The sequence below is a fragment of the Tribolium castaneum genome, chromosome 2, assembly GCF_031307605.1.
Source record: "Tribolium castaneum strain GA2 chromosome 2, icTriCast1.1, whole genome shotgun sequence".
Classification (NCBI taxonomy): Eukaryota; Metazoa; Arthropoda; class Insecta; order Coleoptera; family Tenebrionidae; genus Tribolium; species Tribolium castaneum.
In genome coordinates, this window is record NC_087395.1 from 6,046,319 (window position 1) to 6,072,872 (window position 26,554).

The following is a 26,554-nucleotide window of genomic DNA, read 5'->3' on the forward strand; positions in this document are numbered from 1 at the left end:
AACCGAGGTCATACATCGTTCAAACAGAATCAAGCTTCATTAGGCGAAATAGGAAAGACCTAAGGCCTTCTATGAATGCCCCACCAGTATTCATGGAAGAACAAGAGCTTTTCAAACCCAAGGTAAACTCTCAAATTCAAAAGCGAACAGAAATTCCCAGTTCCCCAATTCGTGACCTAACTAGTCCTACTAGAAATACTAGCCCAACTATGACAACTCCTACCATGCCCATGACAAGACCAAAACGCACAATTAAACTACCACAGAAATATCATGATTTTGTTATGTAACGTTTTCGAATTTTATAATAATTTGGTTAGTTTGTTTTCTTTTTAAACGTATAAAAAAAAGGGAGGGAGATGTAGTATATGTATCTCGATGTTCACATACAAGTATGGAGAGTAGCCGAATCACTCGATGTTGAGGGCACGCGCTACAAGAGGAATGTAACGAGGTGTGCAATAAAAACATGTTTCTCCTGTGATAGTTTCATTATCAAAGGATAAACCCAAAATAAAGAACACAACACAAACATCTACAAAAAGACCTAAACACTCTACTGGAATAGTTAAAACAATAGAAGATTAAGATTGTAACCATTCGGGGGTCTGGCCTTGTCCGTATATTTAGTTTTGAGGTGATCGTCTAGAGATTGTTTGGAGGACACTACTTTGTAGCTCAAAATTCGTTATTTCAAGTACTGTGTGTCTGGGGAAAAGAAACTCTACGGACTCCATTAGAATTATTTATTCAACATACTACACACATAATCTGCAGGTAGGCAACTCATTTAACAGTCAAGTGGGTAGAGGACCCGTACTACGCATAGGTATCTCTACTATCTATCTCCGGCATCAAACGGATGTAAGCTGGGGTGTGAGAATTTAAACAAATTGATTACGCGGACCCGCCCCGGGAAATTTAAAAAGACGGTTGCAAGAGGGACTCCCAGAGGTTCCGACCACCGCGTGCTCTCCATTCCCTAACCTTGGGTATACATCTCTCCCCAAGCCTCAAGGTAAAAGCTAGGCTCTCTTTTTTAATTTGGCATGTTTTGTAGTTGGGCCATTGCACTCACTGGGACTGCCGAGGTCTTTTTCCCTAGTGTGATGGTAAGTTCCAAAGGGAGACGGAAAGATAGTGATTAAACAAGCAAGTTGCCCGCGATAAGTCCTGGTAATCAACACGTGATTTAAGGAAGTAAACCAGCTCACGTCGAGTTTGACACTCACAGTTGATCGCGTTTCTAACTGCCTAAAATAAATGATTTTCGGACCTACATCTAATTTACTACCCGAAATTTTCCTATTAAACTAATCGACGGTTATTTGACAAAAATAATTCTAGCTTCTCCCCCGTTACTTTCAATGCTGAACCCGCTCCGTATTTCCTGATCCCCGTTGGCTAACGGTTACCGACCTGCATCAAAATCCCCTGGATATGCCGGTTCCACCCCGGACGGGTTGTCCGGTTGTGACGGTCCCGGGGAGTCTGTCATGGCGAAAATAAGAAATCCGGCGTCCTCCGCTAAGAGATAAGTGATAAAAATGGTTCGCCTCCAGAGACCTGGAGTATAAAACCCTGCGGGGAAGATTCACCGGTTGGCGCTCAACCCGTCGAAGACAAAGTAGCTGCCGGTTGGTGAAGGTTCCCCAATTAGTGCTCACTAGTAGCTGAACCAATCGCGTCTTTTGGAGCTGGCGCTCGACCCGTCGGAGACAAAGAAGCTGCCAGAGATTTTCGTTCAACCCCAGGAAATTTTCACAACCAATTTCTCCAACCCGTCGGCGAGAGAAATTGATCGGCTTCGCGAGTTAGTTGGCTCAACCCGTCGCAGACAAAGAAGCTCAACAAAAACTCGCGGTTGGTGCGCTCAACCCGTCGAAGACAAAGAAGCTGCACCTCAATTAAATTGGTAACTGAATTAATCCTTTATTTGGAGTTGGCGCTCGACCCGTCGGAGACTAAGAAGCTGCCAAGGATTTACATTCAGCACCAGGAGTTACTCCAAACAGTCTTTCCGGCCCGTCGGTGGAAAAAATGAGTTTGGAACGCAAAGCTAGTTGGCTCGACCCGTCGAAGACAAAGAAGCTCAACTACAGCAGAGAGAAGTGTAAAACACCCTCTGATTTTCTCATTCCCGGCGGCTACTATTTATAGGGGGTTTGTGACGTCACTGAGACTATGGCCTACGTGACTAACGAGAATCTGTGTTTATTATCGATAAGACTGCATTAATTTCTTCGATACCGTAACCGAATGTTTGCGAATGCCCGTGATTTGTGTAGGCATTGTGACCAAACCTTAAATTTTGTCCCTTGATCGTAAATCAATTAATCGCGACAGTTCCCGATGGAATATTGGGTTCTTTTAATTGTTTTTCGGTAATCTGCCCGTGTCTTATATTGACGTGACTTGGAATTATCTGTTACAAAAAGTTTGTGTGTGTAATTCCATTTCAAATTGGCAATGTTTGATATATGAATGTGGATGGATTCATATACTGATTTTCCACGCTCGGATTTATGTGGTCAAGAATTTAAAATGGTCTCCTGTGTGTTTGATTAAAGTGCTGTCTTCCTTGGGTTGAAATTTAAAGAAATTAGCGTTTATTTTACGGATAAAACAGTAGACTAATTGCACATCTGGCGTTAGTTTTCTCCCCTTGGAATTCGAGGAATGTGGAGTGTTTTCAGGCCCTCGCTACCTGCTCTTTTGTTCCATTTCCGGTGACTGGGTGATATCGTCTCTTCGAGGGTCGAAAAGTGCTGCAAAAAGCTTCTCGAACTCGCATTTAGCCGTTACAATTTTATTTAGATTTTTCTCTTTTCCTCCTTTTTGTTATATGTAACAATCAACTAATTAAATTCATAAGTCAATTTATGGTTGTGATACTGGTTGCCTGTCTATAGCCCCTGGATGGTCTCAAGATCAACTCTAAGAAAACTGAAGCCATAGTATTTACGAAATCACACATAAACCCAGAAAAATGAATACAAATAGACAATCAAGAAGTAAACTGGGCCAATCAGGTCAAATAATTTGGTATTATGCTTGATAAAAGACTTTCATTCAAACAACAAACTCAAAAAGTTAAAAACAAAACACAACAAATACTCACACAACTTTACCCTTTAATAAACACCCAAAGGAGACTAAGTTTGGAAAATAAAATGAAAATCTACAAAATGATCATAAGACCCTCACTTACATACGGATTAGAAATTTATCACGAATTAAAGAAAACAAACAAATGTATCTTAGAAACAATCCAAACAAAAATTCTTAGAATAATCCTAAATGCACCATGATACGTAAGAAACAAAATAATCCTACAGGATACAAACACGGCTACAATTGAGGAGGAAATTACCCAGAAAAGAAGAAAGATGCTGGAAGGCTGCAACAATCATGCAAATCCGGAAATTAAACCAATGAAAGCCTAATAAAAAAGGGCAACAAAACAAATAACAAGCCAAGGAGATGAACTTCAACTGCTTGTAAAAACAAAGAGGGTACAAGGATTGATACCACTGTGGTTCACAAGCGAAGAAGAAAAGTGGAATTTCATTGGGTTCCTCAATTTGTAAGTAAAAAAAACGATAGTCTATTAATTCTATAATTTGTTTTGTTCCTGCAGGCCGGAAATTCAGTCGAGTTCAGATAAAACAAAAAGTTCTGACTCCAGGTCCATCTACTGATTCAGGGATTATAAACTAATAAAATTAATGAATAAATAAAAAATATTTTATGGAATGGTTTGTTATTGAGTTTTGATAAAGTCATGATTTTCCAACCTCCAATAAAAGCACAAATAATGTTAAGTATGTAATAAAAAATAATTTTCATGAATTTTAAGTGTTTTTCAAGGTTGAATTTATTTTGACAAAACCGTATTCATATGTGCTGAAGTGGGCAATTGAAAAACAGGGTAGTTTTGCTTATTTTTGGCATAAAAATCTGGCTCACATTTTTAATTAAATTAAATTAAGAGGTGGTGGAGTGCTAATTGCTGTGGAGAAAAACTTTCCCTCCAATCAAGTACAGTGTGATGCAACAATGAGAGAAGAATTGTGGGTTTCCGTTTATGTGAATTCTAGTCAGCTTATTATTGGTGCAACTTATATTCCACCTAACGCAAATTTTGTGGAATATTCAAATCATTTAGACTCCCTGGCTCTTATGTCTACAAACTATCCGAATGCCGTAATATGTGTACTTGGTGACTATAATTTACCAGGTGTTAGTTGGTTAGTTGATACTGACTGTGATTACTTAGTGCCCAACAATGTATTTTCTGCTGCAGAGGAAATCATATGTGACAATTTTGCATACTTCGGTCTTTTTCAATATAATAATATTGCAAACGATAATGGTACTTTTTTGGATTTGACATTTTGTAATAATAGGCTTTTAGTAAGTAATGTTGAACCCATTCTTGCTATTGATAAACATCATCCACCTTTATGTGTTAATGTCTGTGATATTATTGTACCTGATATACAACCAGAAATTGATATTTTTTATTTAGATTATAAGAATGCACCATATGACGTTATTAAAAGTTATTTATCTTCTATTGATTGGTCTGTTTTAGATAATTTTGTTGATATTAATAACTCTGTAGAATATTTTTATTCTCACATTTATTATATCCTAGATAACTTTATTACGATCAAATGTAAAAATGCGTCTAAAAATTTTCCTTCCTGGATTAACAAATCAACAAGATCTTTAACTGTAAAGAAGAAAATTGCTCACAAAAAATATAAGCGTAGTGGTCTGTTAAGTGATTATGAACAATTTTGTATACTGAGAGATAAATGTAAAAATGCCACAAAGAACTGTAAAAAACAATTCCTTGATCAGGTAGAACAAAATATTATAACTAACAGTAGAGCATTTTGGTCATATGTTAAATCTAAAAATACTGCACAGGGTTATCCTAAAAAAATGTCGCTAAATGAAAATTCATGTGATTCTCCTAATGGTATTGTAAACCTTTTTGCCCATCATTTTGAATCTGTTTATCTTGATCAACCAAAGTTATCAGATTTAAATTTTTCTAAAAATGATCAAAATGCTGTATTTTTAAATAGCGTTGAAATTTCTGCTGATGTTATTTTTTCAAAATTGATACATCTAGATGACAACTATACAACCGGCCCTGATGGTATATCTCAAATGTTTTTAAAAAATTGTGCTTATGAATTAACATTGCCATTACAAATGCTGTTCAATAAATCTCTTGATCAGTCTCAATTTCCGGATATTTGGAAAATCTCATATATCAGACCTGTCTTTAAAAATGGTAGTCGTGTAAATATTTCCAACTATAGACCGATATGTACCCCATCGTATATATCAAAAGTTTTTGACTCCATTGTGGCTGACATTATATCATTTTCTGTAAAACAATCTGTTATTGAAGAACAACATGGTTTTTTCAAGGGTCGCTCTACGATGACCAATCTTTTTCTGTTTACTGAATATATAACGTCAAATCTTGAAAATGGATTCCAAATTGATTGTATATATATTGATATGTCAAAAGCTTTTGATCGCATTTCCATTGAGTTATTAATATCAAAATTAGATAATTTAGGTTTTGGGGATCCAGTCCTTAGTTGGATTTATTCTTTTTTATCTAATCGTGTACAGTATGTAACTATAAATGGTGCTAAGTCTCGCGCAATTCACCCATCCACAGGTGTGCCACAGGGGTCACATCTAGGCCCTATTCTTTTTTCTCTATATATAAATGATGTCAAAACAGCGATCGAAAGCTCTGAAATCCTTCTTTTTGCCGACGATGTAAAGATTTTTAAAGTTATTATAAATCCAAACGACTGTGATATATTACAACGTGATTTAAATAGTTTTTGTATGTGGTGTAAAAAAAATTTTTTAGAACTGAACATAAATAAATGTAAATCACTAAGATTTTCTAGAAAATTATATTACAATTTACCATCTTATTTTATATCAGGCAATCTACTTGAATGTGTCACTCATATTCGCGATTTAGGAGTTATTGTAGACAGCCAGTTAAGTTTTGACTATCACGTTAACCACATTTTGTCGAAAGCAAACAAAACATTAGGATTTATAAAAAGACAGTGCTCTGATTTTTCAAGTTTGCGTGTTGTAATATTATTATATAATTGTTATGTTCGTCCTATTTTGGAATACTGCACAATTATTTGGCAACCTTGTTATAATGTTCATATTAATCGAATTGAAAATGTTCAGAAAAAATTTGTTAAATTTGTATGTTACAAATTTAACATATTTTATGACAAAAATAATTACATAAACATTTTAAGTTATTTAGGACTATCCTTACTATCTTCTCGTAGAATATTTTATGACGCGTCGTTCGTATATCGTATATTGTCTGGTAATGTAAATTGTAATCCTATTCTTCCGCTATTTTCAATCAATATACCCGTTTGTAACGTTAGAGAGCCTAGAATGCTTGTAGTGCCTTACCACCGTACCAATTATGGGAAAAATTCTGTATCTTCTAGGCTATCTAAAACATGCAACGTACTTTCTGGTAATTTAGATTTTATAGGTTTACCTAAAAATAGATTTCTAAAAGATTTAAAAACTGTAATTGAACATAGTGAACTTAGCTCTTTTAATAATTAACACTTTATTTTATGTTAACTGTATTGTACCTATCTTTGTTTGTATTTTATATATCAATTTATCTTTGTATTTTATATATCACTTGTACTTGGCGTGGCCGTTTAAACATTATAATATTAATATTATAATATAAAAAGGCTATAAAAATTAGGGTAGTGTGCATAAAAAATTGATGTTTCAATAGATAAAATGGGTCTAAAATCAGGTTATTTTCTGAATTTTTTGTGTTTTTGAACAGACTTCAATGGGCTGTTTTTCAAACTCAATAAACTTCAACGACTAAAACTTGAAAACCGACTCATTTTCCTAAAAAAATTATGTTTTTTGGAAAATCTGAGTTAGAAGTTAGGGTTAAAAATCAGGGTAAAAAGTCAAATTCAACGTTGTTTTTGATGTTTTGGTAGAAATACGGATTTTTCTTGGAAAAAAAATGCGTAGAAAGTAAAAAATGACTAAGAAACTAAGCATGATAATCTGAGTTAAAAAGTTACACATATTAGAAAAATCAATTAGTTTGCCAAGTCTGCATCAAACAAATAAAGAAATATCTCGCACTGAATCATAAGAATATATCAAACTGGTATGGAAATTTTAAAAATCGCATATAATCCTAATTTAATAATAAATACTGTTTTTCTTTTAAAGTCGTTAACCCTGTAAAATAGGACTGTGAAGCCGTATTTATTTTTGTGCTCAAGTGGCTCAATGGAAAAATAAGGCAAAATCTTTGAAAAACGTTAATTTTAATATACCTCTAAAATGGGGGGTATTTTCACGATTTTTTCTGCTTTTCTGTTTACCCTTAAAAATCGGGGTGTTTTCAACGCTTGATTTGTCTATGCATAACCTGAACGTTTACTAAGAACTTGGCGGGAAATTTAGCGGTCTTGTCTACTCCTTAGAGTTTGCTTTATCTGTTTTTTCTTTATATCTTTATTTCAACAATACCTAAAAGTAAAATTAGACAAAGGCAAAGACTTATTAAGAAAAGTGTTGATAGAACCATGAAAATGTTAAATGAATCAAGTTTAAGTGTTAAAACTTCTAACAGTTCTAATTTTGAGTGTTTTCATATTGAAAGTGCACGTGATGTGGATAATTCTTCAATAGTTTTGAGTTCTGTGGATGACGAATTAAATAGATCAACTTCATTAAGTAACGAAACTAAAAATGAAGGTGTGCCATTAGAAGATGTAGAATTCGGCTATCCTCAGTTACAAGAGTGTGTTAAAGACAAGAACAGAAAATTGAAAATAAATTAGTGAAATGAGCTGTAGAAAATAATATTTCTCAAAGTCACTGTGGTAAATTATTAAGGAAATTGCGGGACGACATAGTTAAGTTACCCACTAAAAGATCCCAGGACCTTATTAAAAACTCCTAGAACTACCCTTATTCGTGATCTGGAACCAGGAATTTTTTTTATTTCGGAATTTCAGAAACAATAACAAACTTATTTATCAAATATAATGTATCTTTAAATGAAAATAACGTTCTGTATATGTCAGTTAATGTAGATGGCCTACCGTTATCTAAAAGCACTGGCTCTCAGTTTTGGCCAATTCTTGGTACAGTAAACTTACTAAAAAAACATTTTATTGATCGGATTATATCACGGTTACCAAAAACCACAGGATTCAAATAATTTACTTTATGAATTTATTAAAGAAGCTGTAACATTAATTAATGAGGGATTTCGATTTAAAATTACAGTACATGCATTTAGAATTAATATGTTAATATGTGACCTCCCCGCAAAAACTGTTTTATTAAAAACTAAAGGTCATTCTGGGTATTCTTCATGTAACAAGTGTACACAAGAAGGTGATCATTTTGGAAATAATTTGTTTTTTCCAGAATTAACCTTTACAAAACGAAATGATTCTGATTTTCGATTACGGAAAGATCCTGATCATCACATTAGTTTGGATGACACAAACTTATTACTGTTACCTCAGTTTAATATAATTAAGAACGTACTGATTGATTATATGCATTTAGTGTTACTTGGAGTGACAAAAAGATTATTAACTCATAAAAACTATGGGTTAATATTTGGTAAACCACCTCATAAACTTTATGCAAGAGATGTGAACAGTATTTCAAATAAATTTTCAGATATGAGAAATTTATTCCCCAGGAATTCACACGAAAGACTATGAGGAATTTAAATGAATGTAAACGCTTCAAAGCTACTGAATTCAAATTTTTGTTACTGTATTGTGTTCCTGTTGTTTTTAAAAATACTTTAGGAAAAAAAATATTATGAAAATATAATGCGGCTGCATGTTGACAACTTCAGCGCTTTTCCTTTTGAAAATTATATTGTAACGTTTATATAAAAAAAAACTTAAATTCTTAATAAAATCATGCGCGAAATATTTGGGGAGGGGTAGAGGTCGAACGGTCAGTAGGTATCGAGAGGTCCAGTTAAGAACATCTGCAACAATTGCCTGTGAGCTTAAATTAGTTATTTATTTGTTAAAAATCCAACACTTAGAACGATCAAGCAACTTTTGAGGGCGCACACCACCAAAGTAGGTTCATAACTTTAGTTTTTCCGATCCCTAATACCCCATTTTAGGCCCTCAACCCCAGTATCATCCTAAAGTCCGACACGCCAATGTCGTAACCGATCAGAGGAAAATCCGAGGTCCTCAAAGTTTCTGTTATTTCGTATCCGAAGGTTCCCCTACAGTCGATTAGAGGAGGACTTTCTTCATCAAATGGTGTGACCTTCGGGAACCTCGTAAACGGCCAAGGACTGGACGCAGATAAGTCCAAGATATCAGTTCTTCGCGATTTCCAATCTTGTCGTTATAATATATTATTCGAATTTCCTTTCTTAAAAAAAATTTATTTCAATTTTCAAATTTTCCTATTTAAATTTCAATTTTTATGCAACTATTAGTAATTTTTTATAACTTATAATTTCAATTAATGTGAGCGAGCGAATTGGCCAATTCTAACGTAAAAATTCGTGTCAGTAGTTGATTTAACCATCTGGTCACAAGAGTAACTTTTAATATACGGAATTTTAATTGATTATTCAATAGTTTTCTTATCTCCTTCTCAGTTGGGAGCTTAGTTATCGATAACTGAGTGGCGCCCTTAAATTTTTAGCTAACTTAAACCATCAATAGTAAAATCCTTGTCCCACGACCTGCCACCGACTAAAAAGAGCTACCGCCCCTGTGTACCTGTTACGAATATAAACAAACTAAAAAAAAAGGTATGCAATAACGGCACATTTTAATTTAAGGGAGAAAAATAATTTAAATATAGAGTACTTACGACTAGATAAAAGCAAAATTTCAGCAGATCCGGTGTGCACGATCGGTTTGCAGTAGTAAAATGCTTCCACTGCTGGGAGTACGGGCACAAAACAAAGGACTGCTCAGGTGAGGATAGAAGGCAGAGATGCCGAAAATGTTCGCAGATAGGCTATTTCTGGAACAACAGCTTCGATGCCCCCTGTGTAGTTCGGAAGGACAAATGCCGGGAGCGGCATACTGCGAGAGTTTCAAGAAAGCAATGAGAAATGCAATCCAAACGAGGAACCAAAGTAAGCCTCGTAGAATGACTTCAAGAAACGACGCTCCGGAACGCTACCTCCGGGAACAGGTAGAAGAGCCCATTGGTGACTGACGGCGTTTGCGGGGAGGGGGAAGCCCACACCCGCACCCACTGACGGACCGGGACAAGGAAAACCAGAACCAGCTATGGGCTTCCAACAACGACAACGACAGATGGCCACAGTTAGTACCAATATAGTGCTGCTCTGTATCCAGCTAAACACCAACCGGAGCCAGACAGCACACGACTGTCTAACGCAGATGGCCATTGAGGAACGGGCGGATATCCTGTTTGTAACGGAACCCAACAAGAGACTCATCGCTAAGGGAGGATGATCCTATGACAGAAACCTGGACGTAGCAATCAGAGTCATTAATCCGCAACTCAGAGTGGAACACCAAGCCTCGGGGCGGGGGTGGGCCTCGGTGCAAGTGGGAATATGCACAAAGATCAGTGGTTACATTCACCAAATGTGCCCATTCAACAATTCCTTGAGGAGTTGAGGAAGACACTACGAGACATGCGAGAAAAAATCCTGTTAACGGGCGATTTCAATGCCAAGTCTCACGCATGGGGCTCCGGTACCGAGGACCGTATGGGCAGTGCCCTAGCGGACCTCCTGGCAGAATTAAACCTAGTAGTGGCCAATGTAGGAAATTAATTGGTGAAACATTATTGTTCTTTCAGAAAACAGTTTAACTTTAAAAAAGTTACTAGGAATATCTCATTAAAATGATGAAAACTTCTTTAAACCCGCTTTTTCGTCTGATAATTTTATCCAGGTAATAAATTCTGAAAAATACATTGTTGTAAAAATTTATTGTAACTATACCCAGTAATAATTATAGTACAAATAACGTATCGAGAGATTGTAAGATCCAGTCTTAGGGATATAATTTGTTTACGTTACGCCTAGCAAAATAAATGATACTTTTATAATTATGTATTATTTTAGAATTTAGGAATTATTTCTCGTTTTTTTATTAAATTTATACAATTTTTCTATTACTAGCTTGCGAAGATATAGCTGCGTTACTCTTACATTATATAAATTTTGTGTATTTCTTTAAAATATAAGTAAACATTGCTAAAGATCGGGTACCTGAAACTGAAATCACATGTAAACAAAAATGTTTATTAGAAAGTTTAGAAAGTTTTTCATAAGCTCTTGTATTTAGTGGAGGGTTTTATTTTATACGTGGGAGTTAAAAATAAAAATTGTAAAAAATGTATGTATTATAAGAAAAAAAAACAAACGACGCCCCCTCATAAATGTTTTAAAAATTGGAAAAACACTTCAACTTCAATGGAAGCAGCAATTATTTTGGATGGATTTAAAAAATAAGTAGACATGCATAACGTAAGATTTAAAAACCTCATAGGAGATGGTGATAGTAGCGTCTACAAAAAAATTCATAATGCAAGACCATACGAGCCTAATTATTTTATTAAAAAAATTGAATGCCGAAATCATATACTACGAAATTTTTGTACTAAAATTAGAGAAATCGCTAAAACTCCTCGTTCTGACATAAATATAAAAAAATTTTTGCGCAACAATTATTTGAAATTTAGAACCGCAATTGTTTCAGCGATAAAATACAGAAAAAACGAAAACTGTACTTTCGATCAAAAAGCAGAAAACCTGAAAAATGATATTTTAAATGGACCTGCACATATTTTTGGTAATCATTCAAAGTGCGCTACGTATTTTTGTAAAACAGTTGGTCAAATAACAAATGCAGTTGCATATTCTGACTTTAAAAATAGTTCCTTGTTTGAGTTGTTCATGCAGGCATTAAAACGAGTTGCAAATTTATCTTCAAGTCTATTGTATGATGTCGATAATAATTCTGTTGAGTCATTTAATTCAGTAGTTAACAAACTTGTTCGGGGTAAAAGAATAAATTTTTCAGAACGCGGTTCTTATCATGGAAGATGCTTTGCGGCAGTCGTAAATGTAAATAACAAAAACAAATTAATTTGTATTTAAAATTATGGAGAAAATATCAGGGAATAGTGGCATTTACACCACAAAATTTTCAAATCGCTTATTAAAAACCAAAGAACTTCAAGCTACAAAATTAAATAAAAGAAAAATTCGTATTCAAAGTGCAGATTCGGATTATGGTGCGACTAATGACATAATGGACATGCCAACAGAAACATATGACAAAATAAAAAATGAGTTCTTGAATGATTTGGCTGCTTGCGATATTTTAAAAATTCCTTTGTTAACAATTGGTCAACGTAATAATGAGCAGTGGGATAAAGAAAGAAATAATAAATTAACGGCTAGTAATTTCGGAAGAATTATTAATATGAAATGTACGACCAATACAGCGAATGCTGTAAAAGATATCTTGTATCGTGTGGGATTATCTAAATTTAAAAAATTACCCGAACCACTACAGTGGGGAATTGATAATGAAGAGAAAGCAAAGGAGAAGTTTGAACAGATCACAGGTATAAAGGTAGATTCATGCGGCTTTTTTGTTGATAAAGAAAAAAAATTTTTAGGTGCAACACCAGATGGGTTAGTGGGTTCAATGCTATTGTTGAAATTAAATGTCCATTTAGCGCGAGAAACACAAATATTAAAACTGCCATAGAACAAAAATTGATTAAATACTTAGAAATAGATTCTCAAGATGATAGTAAAATAGTTTTAAAAGAAAAAGATAATTACATGCATCAAGTACAAGGTCAGCTCCACATTACTAATCGCCAAACTTGTTATTTTATAGTGTACACCTCTACAGATTTAAAATATTGTATTATTGAGAAAAACGATAGTAAATATTGGAACGGAGGAATGATAGATTGTCTTGAAAATTTTTATATGAATGCCATGTTACCAGAAATAATTGATTCAAGACATAGTCGCAATTTACCGTTACGCAGCATAATAAAAAAGGATTTGTAAATAATATTTCAAGTTTAGTTTTAGAGATTTTTACATAAATACATAATATGATGATAAGCATTTTAATAATAATTATAATTTTTAATTTGAACAATAAAAGTAAAAAAAAACTTTCTCAGTGGGTTGACACCTTGTCGTGGTGAGGGAGCTCAGTAGTTCTATCACAAAACCTGTACAGAACGAAGCTAAGTACCAAAGTTTTAATCATCTTTTTTTATATTTTTTTTAAAACAGGAATAATTTTATTGTTAAAAGTATTCAAAAAAATAGCGAGCGTGATTACTCGTATTTCAAAATCTCATAAGATACGTTGATAGCAGTGTCTACACAAAAAAAACGTAATGCAAATCTAATTATTTTGTTAAAAAAATTAATTCCGAAATCATGTGCTTTAATTTTATACCATTATTAGAGAAATCGCTAAAATTCCTATTTGTGCCGATACATTTCTCTGTCTTGAACAAAGGCAATAAAATTATTATCTTGTGGGTCACCCCAATGGTGGTTACCTCCAGCGGTGCGTCCTAAACCCGTCATAAATCTTCTTCCAGCTAGCTACGCATTCGAAGAAGGATGCATTAAAAGTTGCCTACTTACAATTTAATTTTTGCTTTATATCTATCAATTAAGAACAGTTAACAAAAATCTAAAATATCTCAGGTCTGTATTTTTAAATTTCCTATAAAATGGTTTATTTAAATTCTCAATACAATGCACCGTTATCAAAAATTCGTATCAACTTCATTAACAGACATTTTATTTAATAAAAAAATATCTAGCCATTTATTTTAATCAAGAATGTTTCTTGGAACTACATTTACTTATAAAGAAACACTGCAAATGTCAAGAAACTCTTCAAGTCTAAATTTGCGGCTAAAAACAGTAAAAACAGTTTACACGTAAAACGTATGCGCCAGCTCCCAGAGGGTCTTGAGCCTTTTAAGTTACTAGAGCAGGCAAGCTGCTGCGCGATCATGTTTTGAGCCATGCAAATGAGCGATAAACACACATTTAACAATAGCAAATAAAAACAAAAAGGTAATAATAATTGCGACCGCAGAAAGGTATAAATAACTCCTCGAATAATTTTTTTAATAAGAAGGTGACGCGGATTTATGCAAAAGTGGAATTTGCAAGTAAGATTTTGTTGTGTTTGCGAGCTGTTTGAGTTTAGGTCACTGTGGGAAAATTGAGGAAAGTTACATTAGTTTCTTACCAAGGACATTAAAACTATTATCACGTTGCCATTCATTGCTATTACCAAACTACTAAGCACTACAAAGCAACTACCACCCCGTCTGCATGATACGAAAGCGGCTAAAGAGACCCAACGTCTGTTTTAACCGGAGCGGAGCGTCTGACCGACCACAACATTCAACACTACCGCTGTTCGAGAGTACATTAAAATTTGTTGTAAATCGACAAGGACACCAAGTCAAACGGTAATGTTGTGGGAAAGAGACTGCTGGTAGACCTGCATAGTGCAGGACGTGTCCCGCCAACATTTCGTCCTTTTTCCAGACGCAGGACAGTCGGCCGGAAGCCACTGTATCACTGTGTTTCCCGCTAAATACTTCACTGGCGGAAGTAATTAAAAATTTCCTAACTACGTTTGTGACGACGATCCTCATTAATAATTTATGATTCATTTCAGCAAATGGAGAAAGAAAGTTGTGATTAATTGTTGGTTTACGTGAAACGTAAAGTGTTGAACATCATGAAGCTTTTCAGGAGCTGATCAGTTAATTTCCAACTTCAGGAACTTGACGCCTAATTATTATAAATTACGTATTATAATGTATTCATTTATTGTTGCTACGCTTTTTATTTGCTGTTTCTCTTGATTTCGTTTTTGGAAAGAAAGTGTCAATTAACTTCCGATCGATTTGGGAAATCCATTTCATTCACCTGTTCTTCACGGCTTGGCTAACATTCGTCCATCAACTAGAACATCGTCGCCGAAGAAAAGAAAATAATTTAAATTTTCCACATTTTTTTACCAAAACGGATTTTAGTACAATAAGTATTGACGTTATTTCCCACAACTTTTGGCCAAACGTATTTGCATACAAATAATGGAATTTAACGAAACAGATCAAAGTTTCAAGTTTAAAAATCAAAGGGAAAACTTTGCAGATAATTCATATTTTCGCCCTAGGGGAAAGAATAAACTTATCGGAAGTATTGGAACTTTTCACATGATTGTATTTTTCTTTTTTGTACGGCGTATTTCCCACTTTGTTGTATAACCATCAGGCACGGGGAACTTTAGACGGGTGCTGCGATTTAAGATTGCCGATGAGTAATGAGTTAAGTTTTCTTCCTCTTTAATTAACATTTAATGAATACTACATCACTCCATCTTCCCTTCTTTTTACCTTATTTCACGTGATTGACTAAGAAGAATAATTAATTATATGCGGACTCGCGTGTTGCTTATAATTTTGTCATAACAGCATTGTAATTAGCGTCTAAAGTTACCCTTGTAATACATGCACACAACTTTTAAGAAAGACTTTCGAAAAGTTTGACTCCAATCACCTTCTCAATACATTTAAATTAAGTGGCGCATTTAGTTAATTGTCTATTTGTTGCAAATGTTAAATTAATATTAATAACAGTATCGCAATCATTTTAAGTACATGCAGCTGCAGAAAAAATGAAAATTAAGACACGCTGTAGACTTTAGGTCTTTTACTCGTACTTCTTGTGTAGGATTGCAGAAAATTATTTTTTTTGCACAGATTAAATTCATCTGTCATTAGCATAACTCGCAGAACTTTTCTGATTTTGATGTTTATTTCAGTCGTAATAACTTAAATTGTAACTTTTTGTAATTATTTCCAGTTTTAATTTATTTGGGGGAGTTCTTTATTATTAACGATACGAAATGTAGGAAAATTAAATAAGCCTAAAAATGTATTTTCCAAATGTGGCCACTGACTTATGCAATACCGATTACACATTCAAATAAAGAGTTATCTACAAGTTAAATTATGTATATCTATTAAACCAATGTACCTATTTAATATTTATGGTATTATTTGTTGAAATCTCATTTAATTTAAAAAAAAAAGCTATTTGTTGTTAATGTATTTTTTGCCACAGTGAAGTGAGTCAAGTGCGCAAAAATTTGGTAATTCCCCGGTCATGGTTGACGGCCATCGAGTGAAATCACTCAGAAGTGAAGATGTATCTGTGTATTTAAAGACTTTCACGGACGCGTACCGGAGTCTAATTGCTGGCCAGTAAATTATGTAAATTTCCACACATGAAGCGTTTATACCTATAAACACAGAAACGAAACTAGTTTCAAACAGTTTGTGTTGCGCTTTGGCGGGAGCACAGTATTTGAAAATAATTTGTAGATTTAGTGGCACTCTATAAATAAAACGAGAACGAGTTTGATCGAACTTTCATTTACGATATGATGACTAAACCTTGCGGCTAATGTGTTACTTGCTATAATTTATTGCGGCTACAGTCATTATCAAGTGTAGTGTAGTTTGTTATTCGAAAATTGTAACTAGCAATGTATCAGTTTGTGTTTACAACTGGCTTAAATGGGGACTCGGAATTTCATAAGGATTTGAGCGCAACGAACAATCTTTGCAAACTAGTGCAAGTAACTGTAAATGCGTCTTCAGCGGCTAATTGTGGAAGACGATGGTGAAAAATTGCTACGTCTTTTTTATTTTAGTGGTGCTTGCGGTAACGGTGAGTACACTTTGTCTAATTGCGCGAAAGTATTTGAAACCGATTCGAGGAACAAAGTCGGAAATTGCTTTTAGAAAAAAACAAACCTGTCGATCGAGTTTATGTGAATAACCATGAAAATGTTTAAACAAACCGCTGTTCCATTCTACTGATGATTACTTTACTTAATACTTTAATCACTGCAATTGTTGTAGGTGTATATTGCAGAGACGCGACCTCAATTTAAAGAGTCGCTTGAAGCCATCTCCAAAGTGACTGAAGGGATTAATGATAGCGCTATCACTTTTATTAAACATCTAACCGGCGAGGCGTTAAAAGATGACAAGAATAAAACTAAAACCAGGATTTTGTTCCGAGGTACGAATCAATCTTCGTCTACTTAGCGCAGATTTATAAACCTAGTCCAAGGTTAATTTCAAAATGGCATAAATTCAGAGAGTGGTTTTGGGAACAGGAAACAAACACGAAAAAATGAAATTTTGATTGAAACGCCACTGTTTGTTTTTGTTTATGTCTTTACATAAAACACGTAACCTTGACCTATCGTCCACACTTAAACAAGTGTGTTTATTTGTCCTTATTTTTTGCTTGAAATTTGTTAGAAAACTAATTGGTCGCTTTCAGGGGATTTGCTGGGCGGGGAGTTCGGCGACCAGGACATAATATTTCCCGACACGTACCAAGTGATTTTCAATGATGTTCCGAAAATCGACGGTCCTCCTAAGTGTGCCGAAGGCAACACTTTTTGTGAGGACTTTGATTCTTATCCTTACAACCACGTGAAAAACGTGCTTAAGCGCAAGCGGGTGCATACTGATTTATTCGGCAAGGACGAACCCCTCGATGAGCGCTACAGCATCACCAACAGAAACGGCGACTTCGAGGCGTTCATCTGCACGAGCATATCCAAAACGATTTTCCCCCGAGTTGGCATCAACAAAAACAACAAGTGGAAGGTCATAATCAATCAAGAGGAAGACGGATACATTCAAGGGATTAGGACGGAAATTTGCCGAAAGTAAAGGGTTGAAAGTTGATTTCTGTGTCGGTGACAGAGTGTTGCGGGGAAGGGGCGGCTTGTGACCTCATCGGCGACAGGGCGAACGGCTACATAACCAGCTGCAAGCAAAAATACATGTTGCGGAGGATGATGTCTTTATCTGAAAATGGGGATCCCGTCCCGGACACATTCCAGTTACCGTCAGCCTGCTGCTGCTCTTACAGGAAGGATCTGAGTTTTTTGTCCCGATTTGGCGCCGACGATGTTTCCTTAAGGTCGAAAGGGAAAGGAAAATAAAATAAAGAATGTGATATAAGTTATGTGATTGAACTTTTTATTGTAAAAACGGCAGCGGAATTATTTATTGAATAAAATCATACAGAAGCAAACCACAACCAATGAACGAACCCTTCTCCCCACCTTTGGCCGAAACCCTAAACCCTTTCAACTTTCCTAATCACTTATTTACGATTCTATTCAACATTATTCTTCGTGGCTGCAAACGTCGAATGTGGGTGAAGTGTGTTTTCGTCTGTGTTTATTTTATGACTATGGAAGTGGTTAGTTATTTCTTTTCTCTTTTTCTGGATTTTCTTATAGTTTTTTTAGTCAGTATTCAAGCAAGTCCAGCCTGGCAGAGTAAGATTTATCGCCTTGAAAATGAAAATTTAATTATTTTTTATGGCAGGAAACAATCACATCGTTTTTCCGAACTCGCTAGAAGAGCATGAAACTTTCATTGCTCCAAAGTGTAGCGGTAACAAAACATTTTGTGAGGACGTCGGACATTACCCCAAAAATAAATTTAGCGTAATATTAGAAAACACCACATACGGGGAAGATTATTTCATGCCGCAAAGCACCGCCGAGGAAGAATCTATCAAAAATCGATTGTACGGAGTAACTGAATATTACATCTGCAATTCTCACGTCCAAACGCAATATCCCAAAGTGGCGCAAAACGTCAGAAACGAGTGGAAATATGTTTACAATTTTGATAACTACAAGCAAGGCGTAAGGACAGAAGAATGTGTGTAAGTGCATGAAGTGATTACGATTTCTACTTTCTTATTAGAGCTGAAACAGCTTGCAGATCATTCCAGGGAACGCCGCGGGAAGTTAGGACGAAGTGTATGCAAAAGTACAGCGATATGTTGCTGTTGGTTGCCGATGAATACGGAAAACCTGTGTGGGATTTATTCTGGTTTCCTTCCGCCTGTGTCTGTGCATACGAACCAATTATTAATTTTAACCGAGTTTAGGAGAGTTTGCTGACAACTAATTTTCCTTAAATTGCGATCAATAGACGTGTCTTTGAAGCTGAAATGTTATACCATTTCCCGGTACAATAAAACTTTGATTCTATACATTCGTTTTTTTTTTTCCACCTTTTCTAATGAAATAAAAGTAAACATGAGTTTTGATGTCACGGCGACCTGTAAATTCTTGTGAAAGAATTTCGTAGTCGAATACCCTTCGGAGCCGGTCTCCTGCTGTTAGTGAAAATGATGGTCAAGGTGGTGGACGGTAAGTATCATTAACTCTTAATCCTTTGCTGTTAGTGTCAGATGTACCTGTTCAGAAGACAGTACACAACCTTCAGTGGCAGTGGAAGAAATGTAGGTTTTTGTGTTGGTTTTTGCCGTTTTCAAAGAGGTAGGAATATATCTTGTGAAGCGCTGTGTGATTAAGCTGTTACAAGTTTGATTAATAAATTGATTTTTAGTTGGGCATTCAAGCCATGTCATTTAATCCAGCCAAGATGGGTAAGTTTAGCAAGCGTTAATCAGTGTAAACTAATCTCAGAGAATATAACAGAATAACACAAAGTTTTTTAATGAAGACACTCTAATTTTTTCTCTCATTCGTCTTCTAATTGTGTAATTTTAAACTGGTTTTAATGCGGAAAGAAGTAGTAAATTCGTAGTTTTAGATGATCGCAAGAGTTTGACCTTTCCGGATTCGAGTGAAATTGGGGGTGATTTTTTGTACGAGACGGTAGTCCCCAACTGCCAAAATCACACGTACTGTGAACACTTGGACCGCTACCCTAAAGAACTATTTTCCAAAATATTAAAAAGCCGCGAAAAGGAGTTTTCTCGGTACTTTCAGAGTATGGCAGTAATAGAGCCCATTATGAGTAGTAACCAAGACACTTCCTGTATTTGTGCATCACGCAAAAGTATTATATACCCAAAAGCGGCATATAATATAAAAAATAATCTGAAATTTATCTACAACTTCGATGGATACAAACAAGGAGTGTCCGTAGAGGTCTGCGTGATGTAAGTTTTTTAAATTTTATTGTGAATAAGGACGGACTTTAGTACGTGTTTTAGAAAAAATCAAATGTGCAAATTTTACGAGAAGGTGAGAAAGTTAAAAACAAGGTGTCGACAAAAGTTCGTCGAAAAATTGTTACTGACGGCTGATGAAAATGGAAGACCGTACGCTGATAGGTACTGATTTCCATCAGCTTGTGTCTGTTCGTACAAGATAATTAGCTCTAATGTGTTTTTTTCTTAAAGTTGGGGTAAGTTTCGTAATTTAAATTTTGTTTCACCTACTAACTCATTTTTAGTAACTGCAGAGTAATACATTTACTTTGTGGAGAAGTGAACTGAGACGATTTTATCCCTGTAATTATCGCAGTATTAGGTGGAAGAAAACGATAGGTATTAATCACAATTTAGTGAATCCCAGCTAATAATTCTTGAAAAGTAATTACGTGTGATTTGTGTGATTATGACGAATTGTAGGTACGTAAGTTATTGTGGACTAATGTGTGTTTTTATAATTAAATTTTAGCAATTTTAGTCCGGACGTTAGTCAAGTTTTTATTTATTGTTACAAGCTTTACCAGTGTCTGAAACTGTTTAAGCATTTGATGAAATATTATGTTAGAACTAGCTTAAGCATTAAAAATGTACAAACAGACGAAAAGTATTGTAGTATTGTAAATTTATGTGTACTATAAACTGTAATTAATAAAGCTGTTGATGTTCGAATGAACTTATTTTATGTGGGAAAATGAATAAAATTTGTTGCAAACAGGAAAGCAATTAATAACTGAAACTTAAATGAATTTCCTTCAGTTTTGTTTGAGGAACGGTGTGGTCTGATGTGCGTCCGTGATGCTGAGTTATTTGTATTTGAAATAAGAAGCCTCTAATTTAATAGTAATAGGTGAGTTGGTTAAATTCAACCAAAACGTAGTGTGGGCTCTTCTTGCACCTTTATTGTAACAAAAAAATTCCACATATCTCACTCTTAATACTTTAATTAATTGCTGTTGTGGCACAAACCAATTGTTAGATATAGTATTTAAATAATGCTTGAGGAAATAAGAATTTTGTTAAATTTTGTCCTGCAACGGTTTGTTAAATCTTACATTGTGCGTGCAGAAATCTTCAAGTCGTAAAAACGATCTTATGTTGATTTAAAGAGTTTATAGCTGCAAAATATACATTTCTTCGATTTATTGCTTGACTTGTTATTTCTGGAGGAAAGTGACGGCAAAAGCAAATAGCATTGATACAAACCATTTTTTATTTGTTAACAGATTCAAGTTTGGTACAAGCTTGGGTGTAAAATAAATTTTTCTATAAGTTTAGTAGTAAATTAATTAACTAGTGGCATACTAAAACCAAATAAATACGGTTATTTATTATGTATTGCTTTTATTTTAACAAAACCTAAAGCAATTTCAGTTACAACTTTAAATACTTTATTCGCGGTAAATATTATATTAAATCAACAGGTGTAATAAAATCGCTGAATTTGAATGAACCATTGTTTTTGATGTTGCTGTTGCAGACTTTTTATTGAATGTTACTTTGAAGTAATTACATAAATTAGATTCATTGGGCATTAATTATATGATATTTGAATGGACACTAATTAAATTCACTGAGTCAGTATAGGGAGAATAAAAACGTTTCTGAAATATTTGTCTGAATGAAATTAAATCGATTAAATATTTGCGTATCAATCAAGCCAGGGATCGCGTTTATTTTTAAGGAGTTTTAAAAATTCTGACGCATCTTCTCTGTTATGCTTTACACAGTTTCGTGGATCTTCCTTGAAGGAGATTGATGTGGCCAGTGAAATCCATCTCTGCGTCACTTCTTAGCGCAAACCCTTTACAATTTGTTGGAAGTTAAACTGATCCTGCAAGCTACAGATACCTCCCTTGAATAACTTTAGGAAAATGCGACTTTCTCTCAGATTTTCTTTAATTAGCAGATTACATAGTTTATGATGTAATCATGGCCAGAAGTTCCAACAGTGGAGCCGTTCCATCTATAATTATGTAAAATCGATGCTTTGGGATGATTACCAACTCTAGGGTACCTTAAATGGCATTGTTAGAGCGAAAAAGCGGTTAATTGCTTTTAAATGAAACCGTAAAAGGAGGAAAAATGTTCCTGGCCCTAAAGACAGGTTTAAACGCGGCATAAAACTTGAATGAACGTTACTTAAATATTTACCAAATGCATTCTAATTTCATTTGAATTTTTAAATATTTACTCCGAATTTCAAAACTATATTTTTCTTGTGGCGATAGGTAAGTTATCCAGATGCTCGTTATAAACAAAATCTGTGTCATATTCGTTTTATAGCCATCCTACTAACATTCATTGTTAAAATATTGTTTCAGTTTGAATAGGTACAGCTGTAATTGTAGTCGAGTTTTGGTAAACAAAATGAGCAAAGTAAACACGCAGTTTTTATTTAAAAAATGCTGTAAAAATAAAATCGCAATTTATTCCTGGATTAAGTGCTCAGTATTTTTAGATACTCCGATAATAATATAACTAAATCAACTTTCTAAGTAGATAATGAATGGGGGGACAACACAACACAACCTTGACCTTGAGTTTGACCCCGCCCATTTTCCCTCTCTTTTTTTTCAAGGTCACTCGTTCTCTCTCTCTCTTACTTTTTCAAGGCCAACCCCTCCACTTCCCCCACCACTTCAAGGCCAAGGCATTATTGGACCTTGATGTTTTCAAGGTCAAGGCCATTCATGTTACTCCCCACTTTTGCAAGGCCAACAACTCCTCACTCATTCAAGATGAATCGCGCAATTGTCCTTACTCATTTTCCACCCCAAACTGTATAAAAGTTAATGTGTTGTGTTGTGTAACACAGTTCTTGTGTATATCTACAATAACAAGCAATTCTTAAAAAATGGAACCCATCAGAAAAAGTTCTATTTTTAATACTCCTGGTAAGTTTAATATTTTTTTAGTAGTTTAGTTGGAAATAATTTTTTTTCAGAGGATATCATAGTTTGTCCATACGACAAAAACCACATTCTTCTTTGGTTTCGGCTCGAAAGGCACATTTGGAAGTGCCATCGGGCCGATAAAGAAAAGCAAAGGGCCTCAAGTAAAGTGATGGTGCAAGAAGAAGAGGAGAACTGGGATCATTTCAATGAGCCCAGCTACCTAGACTTCATAAGAAGTAAAAAGAATCATAATGTCATAAGTAAAGTGATGGTGCAAGAAGAAGAGGAGAACTGGGATCATTTTAATGAGCCCAGCTTCCTCGACTTCCTGAGGAGTAAAAAGAATCATAATGTCATAAGTAAAGTGATGGTGCAAGAAGAAGAGGAGAACTGGGATCATTTAAATGAGCCCAGCTACCTCGACTTCCTGAGGAGTAAAAAGAATCATAATGCCTTAAATTAAAGAAGTAAGTTTTATTGTTCTTTTTCAACAGTAATTTATTGTGAATTTTTTAGGGCCGGGGTTCTTTCGTAGAGAATAGTGTAGTTTAGCTAAGTAGTAGTCGTAGTAAAATATAAATATTATATTATTGTATAAAAAAATAGAAGTTGTAAAAAAAAAGCTACATGTTTTTATGTACACCTATTTCAACCTACTGATACAAGTAAGTGTGACCAGCAAGCAGAGTCGCTCCCTGTTTCAAGACCACTCATTCCCTCTTTATCTTTGATGTTTTCATCTCACTTTTTCTCATTATTTCACTTTTTCAAGGCCACAATATTGGTGCATTTTCATTCAAGGTTAAAAAGTGGGGGTATAGTTAATATATAGAATTTAGTACAAGTTTGATAGCAGTCAGTACTAATTTAATCCTCCGAGAAATAAGAATATAAAAAAGTGCATATATCTGTGTTAATGTCTAAGAGTATTCGCTGCTGGGTCATGGATGTATTGAATCGAATCGCTCGATGCGGACAGAAGCCCATTTTAAAAGCTGGTGAGCTAGAGTTGAACACAAGATTCCGCATACATAATATTAGACGCACAAAGTCTCTGTTCGGAAATTCAGTGCTTGTTGAGTTGGACAATTATGCAGTGTTTCTGCCGAGAAGAATAAGTGATTATTTGACTGAGGAGAAAATTGATGAGTTATTACGAGATCCACGTCCACTATATTTAATATATTTGGGAAAAGAAGATGCTAGAAACCCGACATCTGCACATTGTTTTGAGTTTCAACGTGTTGATGATGAAATATTAGGTGAGTGAACATAATGTAAAATGGAGGATGAAAAGAAATTAAAGAAATGTATATTTCATTTACAGTTAACGAGGGTGCCGAAGAGTAGGATGAAATTATCGGAAAAAGACTTATGTGTGTGAAGTAGTGTGCGTTTTGTGCTAGTGATAGTTTCTTAAAATAAATAAATAAATAAAAAATCATGTGTCTAGACGATGGACAATATGAAAAAAGTTTATACGAGTGTTTTGATAAAAGACTGTTATCATATAAGAACTGGGTACATTCATACCCATCTCCATGGAGTTCAGCAAAAGCGGGATTGTTTTATATTCAAATATCTGATTGTACCCAGTGTTTTGTTTGTGGAGTAATAATTTCACGATGGGAAAAAAGTGATGATGCGTTTATGGAGCATAAAAAACATTCTCCAAAATGTGGATATGTGAAATTGCTTTCCACAGACAAAACTACAATTCAGAAATTCAAATTAGTTACTAAAAATAGCATTGTTGTAGTTTTATTTTTTATAGTATTTGTATTCATATATTATTTATGTGCATAGGTAATGTGATGCAGACTTGTTAACCTTGATCAGTGTCGGGCGCGCGTCAAAGGCAAAGGTTTCAAGAGGCGTCTTGATTTAATTAGTTTATAATTAAATAAGTGGTAGAATAATATGGAGGATTTATAATAGATTTAAGGATATTTAATGTACTACCTATAATATTGATGAAATAAAGTGTTTTAATCGATTCCTTTTAGTTTATTTTATTAAAAAACAATTCATAATAATAATTATCTATGTAATATTCGATGAATTAATCCAAGAGTTATGAGTTTTATCCATTCCACTCCACTTGACGAATAAACGGTTACCTTTCTTTCGTAAAACTTTCTCAACGAGATATACATTCGAATATTTAACTTTTTGTAATTCTTCTGTGTAGAAACCTCCTCGTATTGTTTCTCCAGAAACATCTTGTAGCAAATAAGTTCTAGGATTAGTATTTTGAATCTTCGAAACTGTAAATACTTCATTACTCCAATTTGGGGTGTACCCTTTCTTAAAAAGATGTCGATGTTTACTAATTCGAACAAAATCACCAACTTTAAATTTGGGTTTATAAATGTCCATTGTTTTAAGATGACTATAAACTTGATCCAAAACTTTGCGTTCGTTTTTCTTATTTATTGAAATCGGTTTTAAACCAGTAGTCCTATGTCTGGTATTATTGTATTTTTTTATTATGCCAGGTAAAATGTTTATCCAGTTGTAGTGACCTTGCACCGAAAATTCTTTATACATCATTCCCTTGATTGTTCGATTCACGCGCTCGACGACATTACTTTTTAAATTCGAATAAGAACTGTAGTGATTAATTTTGTATTTATTCATTAATTGTTGAAAATGTTTATTGTAAAACTCCTTTCCCAGATCTGTTTGAATGTTTTTAGGAACGTTACGTCGAGTTTTTAAAATTTCACTAATTGCATTTACAACACTTAAAGCCGACTTATTCTTTAATGGAACAGCCCATACAAATTTAGAAAAAACATTGATAACCATTAAGATATACTTAAAGCCTTTATTGACGCGTGAATATGGTATCATTTCAACCAGATCGAGTTGCAATAAATCATTTAAACCTTTCACTATCACACGTCGTCTTTTAAAGTTCACTCTCGCCGGTGCATGTAGTTCATTAACAACTTGACGCTTAATATTTAAATCACTACGCTTCATGGTGGATTGGTACTTTTAAAACTATTTCTATATATATCGGTTTAGCTTCTGATGTTTTGGGTCCATATTTAAATGATAGTTTGTCACCTTCATGTAAAATTTGACCAATTAAATTCGTAGTTTGTTTCGAATTAATTAATGCAATCCACCCGCTCGATGGACTACCATGTACAGACGTAATCGTTGCTTCTTTTAATGGGAAAATATAATTCGTACCAATATTAAATAATACAAAAAGTTTTTTAGCTGGATCCAGTGTCCCAAAGAGTGAGATTGTGGTATATGAGAAAGATTTGACACGTTGTAAAGTTGTCCGAATTCTGTGTTCACTAATGTGTTCACCAAATTTATCTAATGTCATATTCTTGTCTATTGAATGAATAAAGTATGTAGAAATACTAACTATAAAATATAATGTGTTTGCAATATATACAAGTCGTCTCTAAATTATTAACGAATT

General features: G+C 34.4%; 2 protein-coding genes and 2 long non-coding RNA genes across 15 annotated transcripts; 3 read left to right on the plus strand and 1 right to left on the minus strand.

Annotated features, from left to right (window-relative positions):
- Positions 1-732: 732 nt before the first annotated feature.
- On the minus strand, positions 733-14,512 carry LOC103314573 (uncharacterized). Its single transcript, XR_010333014.1, has 2 exons — positions 14,373-14,512; positions 733-1,527 (listed from the first exon to the last, which is right to left on the minus strand). It is a non-coding gene; the product is annotated as an uncharacterized LOC103314573 (long non-coding RNA).
- LOC103314572 (uncharacterized) lies at positions 1,527-3,756 on the plus strand. Its single transcript, XR_010333013.1, has 2 exons — positions 1,527-3,586; positions 3,641-3,756. It is a non-coding gene; the product is annotated as an uncharacterized LOC103314572 (long non-coding RNA).
- LOC135265370 (uncharacterized) lies at positions 9,032-20,885 on the plus strand. 11 transcript variants are annotated; one of them, XR_010333002.1, is made up of 7 exons: positions 9,032-9,191; positions 9,239-16,873; positions 17,068-17,230; positions 17,498-18,512; positions 18,562-18,907; positions 18,949-19,639; positions 19,807-20,158. XR_010333002.1 is itself a non-coding variant. In XM_064354820.1 (5 exons), the coding sequence occupies exons 1-3, from the start codon at positions 16,823-16,825 to the stop codon at positions 17,893-17,895; spliced, it is 612 nt and encodes a 203-aa protein (XP_064210890.1). In that variant the 5' UTR covers positions 16,284-16,822; the 3' UTR covers positions 17,896-18,512; positions 18,562-18,907; positions 18,949-19,240. The 11 variants fall into 11 exon arrangements, 1 of the variants encoding a protein (XP_064210890.1); XR_010333008.1 differs by having other exon boundaries at positions 9,035-9,886; positions 9,973-16,873; XR_010333009.1 differs by having other exon boundaries at positions 9,035-9,886; positions 9,976-16,873.
- Positions 20,886-20,941: 56 nt separating this feature from the next.
- Positions 20,942-25,102, plus strand: LOC135265372 (uncharacterized). Of its 2 annotated transcripts, XR_010333012.1 has the most exons (4): positions 20,942-23,106; positions 23,157-23,573; positions 23,623-24,368; positions 24,434-25,102. XR_010333012.1 is itself a non-coding variant. In XM_064354825.1 (3 exons), exons 1-2 carry the CDS (start codon positions 23,067-23,069, stop codon positions 23,567-23,569), a joined length of 453 nt encoding a protein of 150 aa, XP_064210895.1. In that variant the 5' UTR covers positions 20,942-23,066; the 3' UTR covers positions 23,570-23,573; positions 23,623-25,102. The 2 variants fall into 2 exon arrangements, 1 of the variants encoding a protein (XP_064210895.1); XM_064354825.1 differs by having other exon boundaries at positions 23,623-25,102.
- Positions 25,103-26,554: the final 1,452 nt, after the last annotated feature.